The 16,044-nt window shown below is 45.2% G+C and overlaps 1 protein-coding gene across 13 annotated transcripts in view; it reads left to right on the top strand.

Moving 5' to 3' along the window:
• The window catches only part of CEP112 (centrosomal protein 112), a 417,120-nt gene extending 408,413 nt beyond the window's left edge, over positions 1 to 8,707 (top strand). For 6 of the 13 annotated variants that reach the window (XM_057536328.1, XM_057536329.1, XM_057536331.1 and 3 more), the window contains exons 25-27: positions 2,594 to 2,695; positions 6,096 to 6,160; positions 7,438 to 8,704. In XM_057536328.1, the coding sequence (XP_057392311.1) occupies positions 2,594 to 2,695; positions 6,096 to 6,160; positions 7,438 to 7,441 (171 nt within the window). In that variant the 3' untranslated portion in view covers positions 7,442 to 8,704. Of the gene's footprint in view, positions 1 to 2,593; positions 2,696 to 6,095; positions 6,161 to 7,437 lie in introns of all 13 variants that reach the window. The other 7 variants (XM_057536338.1, XM_057536336.1, XM_057536335.1 and 4 more) reach the window with 3 other exon arrangements.
• The last annotated feature ends 7,337 nt before the right edge of the window (positions 8,708 to 16,044 follow it).

Here is a 16,044-nt window from a genome sequence, read left to right as displayed (position 1 = left end):
AGGTTGAGAGCCTTGCTAGATTAAGAGAGAGAGAAAGAAGGAGTGGAAGCAACAAGCAAATTAGAACATAGATCAAGTGGGAAATTACCCAAGGAGTAAGGAGAAGGTTCAGACAAATTACAGTTCTTTGAAACCAAAACAGTTCTTCATAATGTCAAAGCATTTACAAAACACATTGACGTATCTCTCTGCCAAGGAAAAAGGTGGGGAGAGAGAGAAGAAGAAGAAAAGAGACGTGTTTAAAGATGACATAATTCAACAAAGATGAGAAGTGATTTCTCAGAGTTTAGGAAAAAAGGTAGTCAAAATCAAGAGATTACAGAGATTGAAACCATATTAGAAGAAACAAAAATGGGAAAATCATAACTGAAAACATCTAAGGAAATATGGTGATCACACAAAATAAAATGAAAATATAAAACAGATATAAATTGATCAGAAAGTAAAATAATAGAGAAAATTGTAAATATGGAAGATTGTCAAAGAAGAGCCAACACATGCAAAATCTCTGTTCCTGAAGAAGAGAACAAATAGAAAAAAAATCATATATAACATGAATATATGTAACTATTGATATAATAGAAAACAATTCTAACAGAAGAAGCTTTTCTTCAAAGAATTGAATATAAAGATAGAAAGAGGGACTTCCCTGGTGGCACAGTGGTTAAGACTCCATGCTCCCAATGCAGGGGGCCTGGGTTTGATCCCTGGTCAGGGAACTAGATCCCACATACATGCTGCAACTAAGGAGCCCACCTGCCACAACTAAGGAGCCCTCCTTGCCGCAACTAAGACCCAGTGCAACCAAATAAATAAATAAATATTTTTTAAAAAAGAAAGAGCACACACATTGTCTCAGGAAAATTGATATAGAATCATTAATACCAAAACATATCCCAGTGAAGTTACCTAATCCAGGGAAAAATAAAATCATATGGACATCCAAGCAGAGAAAGAAAGTCACATTCAACATGGAAAAAAAATTAGCCTAACTTCAGACTTCACCATAGCAATGCCAGAAGACATTGAGGAAACACCTCCAAAGTTCTGAGAGAAAGAACGTGGGACAGAAGCATTTTTATACCCAGACAAGTTATATTTCAAATGGACAGGCAGAGGGCAGACATTCTAAACAAACAGGGATACAAAAAATAGAGCAAACATGAGTCCTTTTTAAGAGTAGTAGCTCAAAATTTCAGAGCCAGTGTTGAGTGATAGAAAAAAAATAGTCAGTATACAGTAGCCTGTGAGCCCTTGATAAAGGTTGCCCCTAAAGTCTGATTTATAAATCATGTGTTTTACTTTGTGTTTGCCTTTCATTTGAGTCAACTGACAGATGTTACTATTGGACTTACGTCCAAGAAGATAAAATGGAAAAAATCAAATATTTCATCAGTGGGAGAGATCATTTTTCATCATTTTTGTTTACCCTTTAGGTATAAATCACAAGATTGTAACATACCTCAAAAAAATACTTTGCCAAAAATTTAAAAATTATGTTCTAGAACATTTGCCATGGGATTTTAGTAGGTAATAAAATAAACTATTAGAGCACGTTTATCCCTTAATTTAGTTTAGTATAAGAAAATTTGGGAATTAAAGGCTAGTAATTTTAAATTATCCTCAGTAAATCCATAGACTTGTCTAAGTGAACTCAGTTGCACATATTTTCATAGTCTATTACCTTATTTCCAGGTGTGTCCAATGAATCATTTGTGGGATACACTGCAATTCAGCTTGAATATTTAGTTAAGTCCCACACAGCACATGCAACACAGTTTTGAATTCCATAGCAGCTCAGATTAGGAGAAAGAGAAATAAAGAAACAGAGCTGGAGAAAGGCACCAAGACAGACACACTGACATTCATGCTCACCCTCAAACACACCTCTTCATCCTGCTGAAGCATATTCTTCCAAAGACTTTTCTTCCACCTTCCTTACCTGTTTGTGGTTTGATGAGCCACCAGCTTTTCCTTGACCAGCCCAGTGACCGTCAGTTAGCTGAGCAGGGCCTGGCTGTATTGCAGAGGCAGAGGGAAACTCATCAATCAGAGGTGCTCACGATGACAGGGGCCCTCTGGTTACCTGTATGGGGAGGCCTGGAGACGCAGCCGTGCAGATTTTCCTCCACTCGCACCTTCATAATCACATGATGATATCAAGCACCCAGGTCCCTAGACAGTCAGGGGGAGTGTCTTCGCCAAACAGATGACATGCCATGAATTGTCCTCACACACAGCGTAGTGTGATCCGAATCCGCACCCGGATCAAGAAGAGGATGCGGGATTAGCATCCCGTGTACATCATGAGTGGAGAAGAGAGGACAGGTATCTTCCTTATCCAATGCCAAAAATTGTGTCAACGAGGATTTTAAAGAAATAAAGTGCTGTGACAGGGACTCTCTCTCCCAGATTGACAAGGACAGAGGACCTTTTTCAGTTTGTGTTTCCCCTTATTTCATCTCAGTTGTCTGGTTTCTGACCACGTGTAACAAACTTACCTTTGTAATGAATGGACATCATTCTGGGATTTCTTAAACGCAAAACAATCATTTCCGTGGTAAAAAAGACACACTTTTTTTTTTCACTTTAGATAACTTACATACGACAAGAATATGAAACAAAATTTAAAGGGTTGATGCCAGCATCTCTAAGGCAAGAACTTGAAGACACTATCTCCTCCCTAAAGTCACAGGTAATTTCTAGAATCAAGGAACTTTCCAAGGGTTTAGAGCAGCGCTCCCCAACCTTTTTGGCACCAGGGACCGGTTTCATGGAAGACAGTTTTTCCACGGACAGGGGGCGGGGGGTGGGGGGATGGTTCAGGTGATCATGTGAACGATGGGAAGTGGCAGATGAAGCTTCGCTCGCTTGCCCACCGCTCACCTCCTGCTGTGCGGCCCAGGTCCTAACAGGCAGTGGACCAGTACCGGTCCATGGCCCGGGGGGCTGGGGACCCCTGGTTTAGATGATGTGCATATCTTAATTAATGTTGGTTTCTGAACTGATGCCAGAAATCCATGTGGTGTCACAGAATAACCGAGTGCCCAGGATGAATTGTTTTTTGTTTTGTGGGGCTTTTAAGAATTTTTTCTTACTAGCTTAAGAACTCTTTGTCTCGATAAGATTTTCTTAAAAGCATCCTTGAAATTGAAAAGCTCAGTTATGGTTACTTTTATTTACAGTCCGCATTCCAACACAGACTCACCCTTTTATTCTTGGTTCCAGGCCCAAAATGCCATCAGTTAGCACATTGCTAACTCCTTATCATGTGAAAGTGCAGAGAAATAAAAAACATGGCTAAGTTAGAAGCATTTTTATTCTGGTGTATTTTATATGATTGTCAGAGATAACAAGATGCATTTTAGGATCGAGGCAGGATAATGACATGGTATTCAAACAATTCGGTTAAATATTGATATTTCTGCTGAAACGTGTAGTTCTTGGTACAGTCGTTTATAAGAGATAAAATTGACTTCAATTTAGATATTAATTAAAAACTTCCTACATAAGTTTTCTCTAAAACAAGTTTTATATATTACTGTAAATATTTTATAGCATTAGCTTTATAGATTACTGGTTTTTTAAAAAACGAATGTTTTAACTCAACATGAGAAGAAGTTCACATATTCCCATTTCTAATACACTTAGAAATTTAAAACATACTTTTTTTCCTGGAAAAGCTCTGCAAGGGAAAGATTTCTTTTCTCTCTGTGCCAAGAACAATGCCTGTCACAGAGTAGGTGCTCAATAAATTTATTTACGAATGAAACAAGTGCTGTAGTTTGATGAAATTCACGTTAGCTATTTATAATGTATAGGACAGATATGTGGAGCAGATGTTAGCCATGCCTTTTCTGTTCCCATCAGCAAAAATCTCTTATCTGAAAATGAAAAGTTCATTACATCAACCCTTATGCTACTGTTAGCTATCGCTTCTGTAGGCTAAGAAGTTTGGCTGTGCTCACTCCTACCTGTAAAAATAAGTATGACAGGAGAGTGTTAACTTACAAAGGGTTAGGTCGTCTTTATTGACTGGAAGGCTCTCCTCGAGGTGTGGCTTACCCATTCACTTTGTAGGAGGGCTTCCTTAGGGTCAGCTGTGTAGGACCCAGCACCTTCAGAGGAGGTATTTTTAAGAAAAAAAGAAAGAAAAGAAAGAGAAATCTGATAACCACCTGAAGGGCTTCTGTTATCATTCATATCATTTCACTGTAATAAAAGCCACTCAGCCTCCTAAAACTGGATGTTGACCCAGAAAGAGAGCGCTGCCAGCTGCGCGAGGGCCTCAGAATCGGCAGCTGTGCGAAGGAGGTGCAGACCACAGAGCGAGCAGAGTTCGTTTGAGAGCACAGGTGCCTGTGTTTTTTGAAAATTGTTGGAATTCCAGTGGCAAAGCACGGTGGAGGCAGGGAAGTGGGATCAGTGTAGTCCTTGCATCTGTCAAAGTTATCAGTGGTCCTGTGGGTCACTGGATTAATTGGATAAAATTCAGACCGGGGTGATGTGACGAGTCAGAAAAGCAGTGGGACCACTTTGATATGCACCCATTCAGAAAAGCCGTGCTCAGGGAGATCAGCTCGGTGCTTTGTGACCACCTAGAGGGGTGGGATAGGGAGGGTGGGAGGGAGGGAGACACAAGAGGGAGGGGATATGGGGATGTATGTATACGTATAGCTGATTCACTTTGTGATACAGCAGAAACTAACACACCATTGTAAAGCAATTAGACTCCAATAAAGATGTTAAAAAAAAAAAAAGAAGAGCCATGTTCCCTCTCTCCAAGCAGTTTCTACCCTGCCAGCTGTCCTGTCTTGCATAACCATGTTTCAGAATCGACCGTTGCCATGGTTTCAGTTCAGACCAAAGAGACAAGAGTAAAGCTCCAAAGTGATCAAATGCCACTGACTCCTGATCACATTAAGCCATGGTGTAAGTTATCCGGAAACCTCTTCTAGTAGGTTGTGTAAAGTGCTTTTGAATTTATGCCTGATACAAGTGTCTTTAATAGCATAGAAATTTATGCTTCAGGATAATCCAACCATGCTGTAAAGGTCTGACTGAAGAGACTACACTTGACAGCTCAGTTTCCCCCATCCCTAGCCCCTCAGGGGCGGGGGCCGCAGGGTGGTACCTGCCAGGCGCTCTGGACTAGGCAGTTCCTGTCAGTCACTTCCTGTCATCCTCATGACCTTGGGAACTGGCTCTCGTTCACCCCATTTCACAGATGAGGCATCAAGAGAAAAAGGAACTTTCCTAGAGCTATGGAGGCCAAGTCAGGAGCTGAACGCGAGTTGGCCTAACGCCAGACAAAGCGCAGGCTCTTTCCATGACAAAATACCACCTCTCCAACCTCAGGGAATCCCCAGGATAGATTAAGGTTTCTAGTAGGCAGTAATTTTGTTTCCACTCACTCATTCATTCCTGAAACAGCTAGGGAATGCCAGCTACATGTCCAGCCCTGAAAAAGAAACTGGGGTTACAGAGATGCTCCAACATTATCCCTGCCCCAGGAGAGCTCTCGGGTGTGAGGGAGAGACGTGAAGACAAATCACCAGAAGGCAGTTGGAAAAGTGCTAATAACAGAACAGGAGAATACAGAGGAGGGGGCCGCTGGCTGCCTGGGGCAGGAGGTGATGAGGGGCGGGGGGGGGGGGTGGGGGGGGCGGGCAGAAGAATTCAGGAGCAGAGGTGACCTTGAACCCAACAGTGGACGGTGAATAGGAGGTCGTTAGCCAAGCATTCCAAAGCAGATGATGGCAGGTGGCCTGTGTCAGAGGGCCACAGAGTAGGAAGGATGCAAGGCGGAAGGTGGTGATGGTGGAAGAGAAGAGATGAAGCGCCCAGGTGGGCCAGGGCATGTCCAAACAGCTCTGCAGTGCAGGGTTTGAACTCGGTTCTGTAGCCTCTGGTGGAGTGCCAGTGGGGATGGGATGTGATCAAATACAAAACCACAGCATTAGCATTCAACAGATCCTCTGCATTTTATCTAGAGAGTTGTCTGAATTTAAATAAAATCCGACCAGACACTGTATCTGCAAGGTGTCGCCCTGTAAGCCACCTTCACCTCTTCTCACACGAGGTCTCTTTTCTAGGTTAACTTTCTGCAGAAGAGGGCATCCATCCTTCAAGAGGAGCTGACGACCTACCAGTGCAGAAGGTACAGTCGTGGCCAGAATGTCTCCTGAGTAGTTTGTACTGTCTGCACCTGTGGGTCTCCTGGTTGGGTGTTAAAATCTTCATTAAAAATGCGTAAAGGGCTTCCCTGGTGGCGCAGTGGTTGAGAATCTGCCTGCTAATGCAGGGAACACGGGTTCGAGCCCTGGTCTGGGAAGATCCCACATGCCGCGGAGCGACTGGGCCCGTGAGCCACAATTACTGAGCCTGCGCGTCTGGAGCCTGTGCTCCGCAACAAGAGAGGCCGCGATAGTGAGAGGCCCGCGCACCGTGATGAAGAGTGGCCCCCGCTTGCCACAACTAGAGAAAGCCCTCGCGCAGAAACGAAGACCCAACACAGCCAAAAATATAAATAAATGAATAAAAATGCGTAAACATATCAGTTTTGAAGAAAAAGACTTAACTTTTCGTAAAGAGCCTGTCTTGGAGAAGTCCCCCTCCTTGTCATCACTGCGCTTCGACAGTACCATCCAAACGAGATGAGGGTCAGCCAGCGCCTGACAAGGCCGGGCTCACCTGCAGAGTCACGACAGGACGTTGTCTTGAAGCCCAGTTGCAGGGTTAAGGAGACGCTGTCTTCCTCTTAAGAGTGAGATGGCGTGGTCACCCGCAGCTCCACAGCCCCACATCCCCGGACGCCTGGCTCTGTAGCAGATGTTTACCAGCCCCAAATATCAGTAGATAAACGGCTCCGTGGTGTCCAAACACTGTGCCCCCAGAGTGCACGTCTCAGGGACACAGGAGACCCTTCCAGCCAAAGGTTCCCAGAGACGTCGCTGACGTAGATCACATTTACCTGCTCTGACAAGCCTCCTCTTAGTACAGTGAAAGGCTGAACCACTTAGTTGGCACTGAATTAAAAGTAAAAACTTTGGATACACACTACCATGTATAAAATAAACAACGAGGACCACAGGGGACTATATTCAGTATCTTGTAATAATCTACAATGGAAAAGAATCGAAAAAATATGTACGTAGATATATTTGAATCACTTTGCTGTACACCTGAAACTAACACAATATTGTAAATCAACTATACTTCAGTTTTAAAAAAGTAAAAACTTTGTGACTCATTCACTTTTCAAGAGATTCTTGGTATAGATAGGATTTGATCCCTTATGGGTATAAATGATGACATTTTGATATCAAATATCCTTTTCAGCCTCTCTCCAGCTCCTCCTGAGTTAGAACATATTTTATTATGGACATGCCCGTTAAACCTAGAGAAAGTTGTAACTTTGGGGTTTTTGATCTTCAGGTAACCACATGATGACGTACCTGAGTAACCCAGGAGCGTGGGATGGATCTAACCGTCTGGACAGAGCTTTGGATTTCTTCCCACAGGTTTGAAGATTTGGATGTTGTAAAGTAAACTGTGAGATCAATGGCATTTTTTAATACTTAAATGTAATTAAGATCATAAAAACATGCATCACTCATACACTAACGGGGTGGTTTTATTTGTGTCTGCCTACGTTATTTTTTTTAGCATTCCTTTTTTTCTGATTTCCATATCTGTGTGCATCTGAGTGTGTACTGAGAACTGCTTATATTGGGAAAAGAAATGATTTCTTGCGATGCCTTGTTAATGCCTTTACGTAGAATTTTACCAGTTGCGGCTGATCAAAATCACGTTTGTAGTATCATATCAAAATTTTTAACATTTACATTGTTTTCATGTTCATGTTCATATATTATTAAAATATTACTTTGTACTTATCAGTTTTATTTCTACTTTTTAATTGCACCTCATTTGCTAAAATAAATATGACATGGCATTTTTTTCCCTAGAATATACTGACCATCTCAAATTGTGCTACGGGAAAAAATACCTATGTCATGTCAGAAATCAAATCCATAAGTAGTGCATTTATTTAGAATAAAAGTCACTGAGTCGTCTGACATCAGTCCAAGCATTTGTCATGTTGGTTGTCAGTCTCATCTGGGACCAGAGGCAGGATAGGGTATGAATTTTATGTAGCAGCTCTGGTTTTATTGTTACTTGCTTGATCTCTGATTTTATGGTTGCGGTTTAATTATAATATCCATTGACGCTCCTTAAGGAAGCCTGAAAATGTCAAGATGTGTTGGGAGGACACTCAGCACACCAGCCAGTGATGACAGAACGAGCTTTGCTCGGTCCCGTTTTCCTTGTGGAGAGAATTTGGTGTTGGCTCCCAAGGCTGGGTGTTTAAGTCCCCGCCCGAATGCCAGTAAGCAGTTCTGTGCTGATTGGTCAACGCTGATTTGCCGAGGGCACTTTGAATCGCAGCGGATGGTCGTGTTCTTTTGGCTGTGCTGCGGTGCCCGCCGCGGGCCTCGGAGGCTGCTGGAAGATCTGGCGCGTGCGCAGGGCTGTAATCACCCAGTTTGCTGTGAAAGGACAGGGCAGAATGGTTATTCCGTGTTTCAAGTTCTTTTCCCTTTCCCACGCCCATCTTTGTTGTTTGCTGCCCGAGGATTAATTACCCTTTTTTGCACTGTAACTGAGACGTGGGATGAGAAGGAAGGAGCAGGTTTTCCTTCCACTTCCACAGCCAGGCCAGGGTCAGCAAGAACACCGCCTGGTCATCAGTGAGAGGCCTCAGAGTCTTGCGCTGGATCATCTCGGCCTGGTCACCACGCTGCCTGCTGAGGTTCACCCGACACCTCCTCCAGGAATGTAAGTCTCTGTGCTCTGGAAGATCAGGTTTTCCTTGCATGTGAAATAAATGATAGCACTGGCTTAAAGACTATTCGGAGAAAAGGCAAAATTGTATCAGATGCTATTAAAACTACCTAACAAGGAAAGACAGTTGGTACTCAGACTGTGATTTAGCACTCGGTAGGGAATGATTGTGACACCGAGGTTAATTTTAAGTCCTTCTGTACAGACTGTGGCAAACGGGTTGACGGTCAGCAGGTTTCATTAGGAAGGTTACTTAGCGGCTTGAAGCGACAATACCTTGTGAGTCGCGTCGTGCGCCGCCATTGGGCTCCCCCTGGGGAGTATTTGTTCTCCATGGGTACATAGGTGTTTGGGGAAGTTGCCTGCTATTCTTTCTTTTCCTTATTTCAAGGGTTATGAAATTACAAACACGGGTGGACCTTGCGCATCACCAGATCCAGTTTCCCTTCTGAGGCGTGTCGTACAGGCCAGTCGGATCGTGTGTGGTAGGGGTTAGGTGGCTGACACTAGTGTCCTTGTAAACGTTCTCTGATAAGGAAGAGAAAGAAAGATTGCACTTGGCGTGTTGAAAATTCCTTCCTGAGTTGAGTACTCAGTTTAAAAGTGGCTACCGGGAGAGAAAGCAAGTGCTTAGGAATAAATTATAAACAGTGTGCCTTATTATAAAATCATCTAAGATGTCATCCTCTCTTGTATCTAGTGGAAGATCAATTGCCCATCACAAGTACCTAATTTAGTTACACTGCCAGCAGTTATGGGCACTACACCTGAGTCAAGCACCTGTGCTTTTTACATCTCAACATGCCACGGTCGACAGGTAGTGGCTGGCCGGGCTGAGCAGGAGGAAAGTTGTGGGGTCACGGTGCCCTCGGTGTGCACGTCTGCCCAGTGAGGGGTCAGGAGGAGCGCGGTTAACAGGAGCACGGGCACCGGTCATCAGCACGTGTCGGGGTTTCGTTTGATCCACCGTTTCTGCGTCACCCAACAGTGAGCCATTTCAGGGGTCTGACCTCTGGTTTGGCCACATCCCCGCTCAACGATCAGCTCTCCTCCGAGGGCGGCCACCCAGGGGCACAATGGAGAAAAAAGAGGACAGAGAGGGAGGGAACGGAGAAGGGGCGGACTTACTTCCTAGTTTGTACAAAAGAGTTGACTGAGACTCAAGGGAAATAGCTGGGATTCGAGCCTTCCCCGGTAATGTCGCAGACAAGCAGTGACTTCCTCGGAAGCAGGCACGTGGCTCTGTGGCGAGCAACCTCGTTAAAGGCATCGGCAGAGAAAGTGCAGAAAGAAGAAACTGTGAGTTTGAATGAACAATTAACAGCTTTCTTATTGAAGTGCCTGCCCATCTGCAGAAGGCAGGGGTGTCTTAGCTTTCTTTCTAAGAGTAGAAAGGAAAGGTAAAACATCAAAAATGGTGGGAGGAAAGTTTCAGAACACAAGGTCATTTTAATTCATAGTTTCCTTTAAAAAAACTATCTCTTCGCAGCTTTCATATTTTGTTCAGAAAGGTCGTCTCTTTTAAGCCTTGTCATTAGAGACGGTTTGCTCTTTAAAGTGGATTATCAAAGGGTGTAGAAATTGCAAGTTACTGAAACTAAAATGCATGATCGATTTTAAGTCTGCTAACTAAAGCTTACTTAGAATTGGATGTGCTTTTGCCCTGGCAGCCCCTTTGATAAAACCAGGAAAAGATACATGGTTGGTCAATTCAAAGTAGGAAAAGAAGATAATTAGATAAAACTTTTTTTCAACTATTGAAGTGGTTCTTGGATTTGGAGACTTGATTGGGGAGTAGTGGCACAGGCTGTATTTGGAAAGTAAAAACTGAAGAGCCCAGATTTTGACCTGTATTAACATTCTTCTCTATAGTTTTAACAACTGAATCAAGCCTCAGATCATATTATTTACCTCTCAATGGGGGAAGAAAAATGCAACTTGAAACATAAGATTGAAGGGATTTTAAAATCTGGATCCCTCACCGATATCTAAGGCAGCTGAAGATCCGTGCTTCTAGACATTTCAGTTATTTCAGTTTTAAGCAAGGATTTCCACCAGGCAAATGGTTTAAAACCAAAGGCCCAAGATGTTCCTATAGATTCTGCTGTTTTTAGAACTGAGCTTAGTCTAGACCTGAGGCTGATAAATACTCTTATATCCTCTTTGGGAGTCTCCCGTCTGAGAGAGGTCTTACGGAAAACAGCTAGTTGCACACAAAGACTTCATCGCGGAGCAAAACGAGAGGGCTACCAAGTGAGAAGCCTGGTAGATGTAATTAGCTAAAAACGGGCTTGTGTGAGTGAAACCGTTTCGTCTGCACTCCTTCACTCCAGCTAGAAAGGGAAACTAGTTCATAGGCGGAGTCTACAGACGAGCCTTGTTTCCTTAGGCAATTCTCTTCAGAGACTTGAGCCTCACTGTTCTAATCTGTAACATCAAGGGTACAGCTAGACCAGTACTTCCTAATCTGTACCATTTCAGGCCTCTAATTCAGTGCTTCTCAGACTAGCATTCCATCAAGCCCTGTTTTGTGTATGACTCGTCTTCAGGTATTCAGATAGTCACATTTAGGAAACGTCATGCCGCTAGAGCGCCCTCTGCAAGGTTCGCATTTACATCACTGGCCCGGCCATTCACTCATCCATTTAATAAGCAGTTATCGATGCCTGCTGCGTGCTAGACAGACAGCACACGAACCACCCCCAGACCCAGCGGCTGAAAACAGCGACTTATCATCATCTCTCTGGTTGCGACGGGTTGACCAGGCTCAAGGAGGCTGTCCTCACGTGGGCCTCCGGCAGGTGCAGTCAGGTGTGGGCTGCCCAGGCCCACGAGGATTCACTCACGTGGCAGCTGTGAGGAGCCCTCAGGAGCAAGGTCACCAGGAGACCAGCCATAGCAGCCGCCAGCCACGTGAGGCCTGGGCCCAGAAACGGCCCAGCATCACTCCTGCTGAATTCTGTCAAAGGCAGAGGCCCCCTGGAGCCAAGGGTAGAAGACAGAGACCCCAGCAATATCAGAGATGCTGTGACCGTCTCTTTGTTAAAGATTCCTACCTAATTCTTTCCTCTGGAATCTCCTAAAATGATTTGATCCATGGAATCGTTTTCCTGTGGTCCACATATTTTATTGTTTAAAGTTCCGTGAGATACTGATTAGAAAAGGCCAGATCTAGGTGGTGGCTTAAAAGTTCCTTCCTGTTCAAAAATTCTGTTAATCAGTGTTGTATCTGACAGCCAGGTTAAATGAGGGATTTGGAAGCACTGCCTGGGTTAGGAGTATTCAGGGAAGCCATATCTTCCTCTGTGATTCTTTAGGAAGATGGTAGTAACCAGAGTTGAATGATTCTTCCCTTTCTTCTCTGTTTGAGGCTTGGTATGCCTGGTCTTTTGTAATTATCTCGGCTAGCGTGTTATTATAAAGCTCCACCAAAACACATACCCTGTGCTTAGTCTGGTTTTTCCTTCTTTCGTGGAAATATGGAAGGATGTGGACTTGATGAGGCTGAGAGGGAACATTTCCTGAGCCACAGGACACTGACAAACTGCTCGTCTAAGCAGAGCAAAACCATCCGGGTAAACAGGTGGATCAGCCTCCTAGCTGCCCGTTAGCTTTCCCGCCCCTGCTAAGTGATCTCCATTCATCCCACCCGTTCCAGCTCGTCCGCCTCGCTCTTCCCAGCCTGGACCTGAGGGAGGGGCCGTGAACATGCGAGGACAGCCAAGCACCCAAGGACAGGAGCGAGGCCGCCGTCCTGCTGCCTGACCCTCCGGATCTCCCCGACTGCCGCAGGTCACTGGACAGTTCAGCCGCCCTGGTGACCAGCATGTGTTCTGAAAAAAATCTAAACGCTTGGTATGAATGGCGTTTGGCTCTGCTCCGCAAGCAGGGCCTGAACGTTTAAGGCGGAAAAGGAAAACAGGAAAGAAACATCGTTTCTTTCGGAAGAGGAAGTATTTTCCTAACAGGCTAGCAGAGGGTCCTGAGAGTCTTGCATCTTTTGCAGAAATATCTTGACATCGACTGAGATTTCTCAAAAGCCAGCTTGCATTTCCCAGCTTGGCTTCCCGCGGGTTGGCTGGGGCTGGCATTTGCTCAGCACTGATTCTGAGGTTGCTCTTCAAACTTTGTGTCAACTCTGCTCCCGTCTGGGTTCCCCTGAACACTTTCGTGTTTCCCGGCTGCTGCCGTGTCACAATCCCGTGTGAAATCCTTTTACAGAACTGATCACTTGGCCCATGACATGTCACTGTGTTTGTAATAAAAATATTTATCCAAGCCGGGCGCAGGGTTCCCGCGTGAAGCCTGGGCGGGTGGCTTCCTCCTGGACCCACCTGCTTCTGCTCGGAGTTAAGGATCTGGTAGCAGTCTTCTACCTGGGGTGATATTTCTTCCAACGTCAGGGAAACTTTCTCTGACCGAGTTCCCTCTTATGTTATCTGATTTTCTTCAGTTTTTTTAATTGATACAGTTGGGCATGTGAATCTGGAAACTGCTAGGATACAAATTGGATTAAGGGAATTTTTTTTTTTTAATGCTTTCTACAATCTTATTTGGAGTGTGTGTGTGTGTGTGTGTGTGTGTAGTGGTAAATCCAAATACTTTCAAAGGCCTATCCACGCATTTTTTTCTTGTAGTATTTTTCTTTTTTTTATACTTTTTTCTTTTCTTTCTTTCATTGAAGTACAGTTGATTTACAATGTTTCAGGTGTACAGCAAAGAGATTCAGTTATACATATACATATTCTTTTTCAGATTCTTTTCTGTAGTATTTTTCTTGCAGAATTTTTTAATCGGCTAATTAAGATAACAAACCTACATAGACCTCCTACTGCCCCTGCTATTAGGTATTTTGCCTAAAACCATGTAAAGTTCACTCTCTCCGCCTTTTTCTGGGCGGAGGAGAAAGGTGAATAGGCCCCATCTTACATTGTAATTACCCTTCTCTCTGCGACATCACATCTGACATATGAGGAGCATTTTCACTTCCTGCAAACTGTAAAGTGAGCTCAGCTCTCCCATTTGCTCCAAACTTAAATCTCCTGCAGATCCCTTGCTGAGGGCCTCCTCTGTCTCAGGGGCTGAGCCGGGACTTGGCGACATACAAAGATGAACAGGACCTGCCCCTGGCCTATGACGAGCTTGTCATCCACGAGGGATGATAAGACATATGTAGAAAAAAGAAGATAATACAAAAGAGAACATGATCTTTGTATAAGGGAAACGCCAAATACTATGGGAATCCCAAGGAAGTAGTGACATTTTGAAATCCAGTCCCATAGGAGAAGGTGACATTTAAGCTGGACATTGGAATAAGAGTCGGATTTCAGTCGGTAGAGATGTGGGGAAGGATGGTCCAGATGGAGTCACTCAGATGATCTAGATTCCCGCAACCTGGGAGAAAAATACTGTGAGAGATGGTTTAACAGGTGTGTTGGAATCAGATTACAGATGTCAGGGGGAGCTGACCACCCCCAGTGCTGGCCAGGCCTCAGCACATGTGCTTAAGGGCTTCGGAATCAGAGGATCTGGAATTGGGCAAGTTGCTTAGCCTCTCTGAGTCTGTTTCTTTATCTTAAAAAATGGAGGAGGACTTCTCTGGTGGTCCAGCGGTTCGGGCTCCACGCTCCCAGTGCAGGGGGCGTGGGTTCGATCCCCGGGTGGGGAAGTTCCGCGTGCCTCATGGCGAGGCCAAAAAAATGGAGGACATGGTAGAACATGGTTGTGAAAATTAAAGGAGATAATGCATTTAAAAAGTCTAACATGGGGGCTTCCCTGGTGGCCAGTGGTTAAGAATCCGCCTGCCAGTGCAGGGGACACAGGTTCAAGCCCTGGTCCAGGAAGATCCCACATGCCACGGAGCAGCTAAGCCCGTGCGCCACAGCTACTGAGCCTGTGCTCTAGAGCCCGTGAGTCACAACTACTGAGCCCACGTGCCACAACTACTGAAGCCCGCGTGCTTAGAGCCCGTGCTCTGCAACAAGAGAAACCAACGCAATGAGAAGCCCGCGCACCGCAACGAAGAGGAGCCCCCGCTCACCACAACTAGAGAAAGGCCGCGCACAGAAACAAAGACCCAACGCAGCCAAAAATAAATTAATTAATTAATTTTAAAAAAAAAAGTCTAGCATGCAATAGACATTCCATAAATGAAGGCTATTCTTATTTTCTGACAGTCCTCCATAATTTCATGAGCTAAGTATTATTTATACTTGAGGAAACTGAAGGAAAGAGAAGTTTGGAAATTTGACCAAGGCCACATTTCTAATACGTGATGAGAGCAGAACTGGAACTCGTGTCTCTCTGATTCGCTCATTGTTGCTTCTTCTACTTTTATTTGGCTTCTTGTACTATATTGCATTTCCTCCGTGGAAGAGGCGAGGTTTGGGAACAGTGAAGGAGTCGTGAGCAGGGGGTGACCCCGGTGGCAATTGCTGGGTGAGCGTTTGTCCAGCAACAGCATGAGGGGGGTAGTTCAGAGGAGACGAGAGGCTGGAGCAGAGGGAAGTCCAGAGGTGAACACAGGCCACCCGCTGCACCAGATCCCCGGCGAGAGAAGCTTCTCTCCGTGAATGGAAAGTAGGTCAAAGATTCAGTAGCTACCGTGGCACCTGAATGAATGAGATGATTGTGAAAGAGAAAGAAGCAAAAACGGGGCCAGGGTTCCTAGCCTCAGAAGACGCGGGACACAGGTTTGGGGCGGGGAGGAAGAATGATGGGCTTGGGTTTAGACAGGCGGAGCTTCCCCAGGTAACTGGAAGTGTGGGTCGGCGCCCAGAGACTTGTCCAGCAGCCATGGGTGAGAGTCGAGGCTGAGAGAGCTGCTGGGGAAAGGCTGCAGAAACGGCAAGGAGGGGGAGAGGGACGGGAGGGGCCCGGGGGTGCACCATTCTGGAAGCTGAAGAAAAGGTTCATAAAAGAGGAGTAGGAGGAAGGAGAGGGCTGGTTGCACAGTGAAGCACAGGGGGCTGCTGGGAGGACTGAGAAAACCCACCGAGTTTGCTCTTGAGGAAGAAGTCAGGAGGCACCACGAAACAGTGCACCGACCGAAATGCCTTGAGGGTCCAAACTGACAGGCACTGTGGCTGCCGGGCACTACGTCCTGAGACAAGCGGTGGGGACCCAGGGACGGAGCTCGGAGAGCTCCTCAGGGTCGGAGCCATCCTTGCCTTTTCAGATTCTAGGTGAGTTTGCAGT

The sequence above is a fragment of the Balaenoptera acutorostrata genome, chromosome 20, assembly GCF_949987535.1.
Source record: "Balaenoptera acutorostrata chromosome 20, mBalAcu1.1, whole genome shotgun sequence".
Lineage (NCBI taxonomy): Eukaryota > Metazoa > Chordata > Mammalia > Artiodactyla > Balaenopteridae > Balaenoptera > Balaenoptera acutorostrata.
Note: the sequence above shows the minus strand (reverse complement) of the source record. Positions and strands in the feature narration are given on the sequence as shown.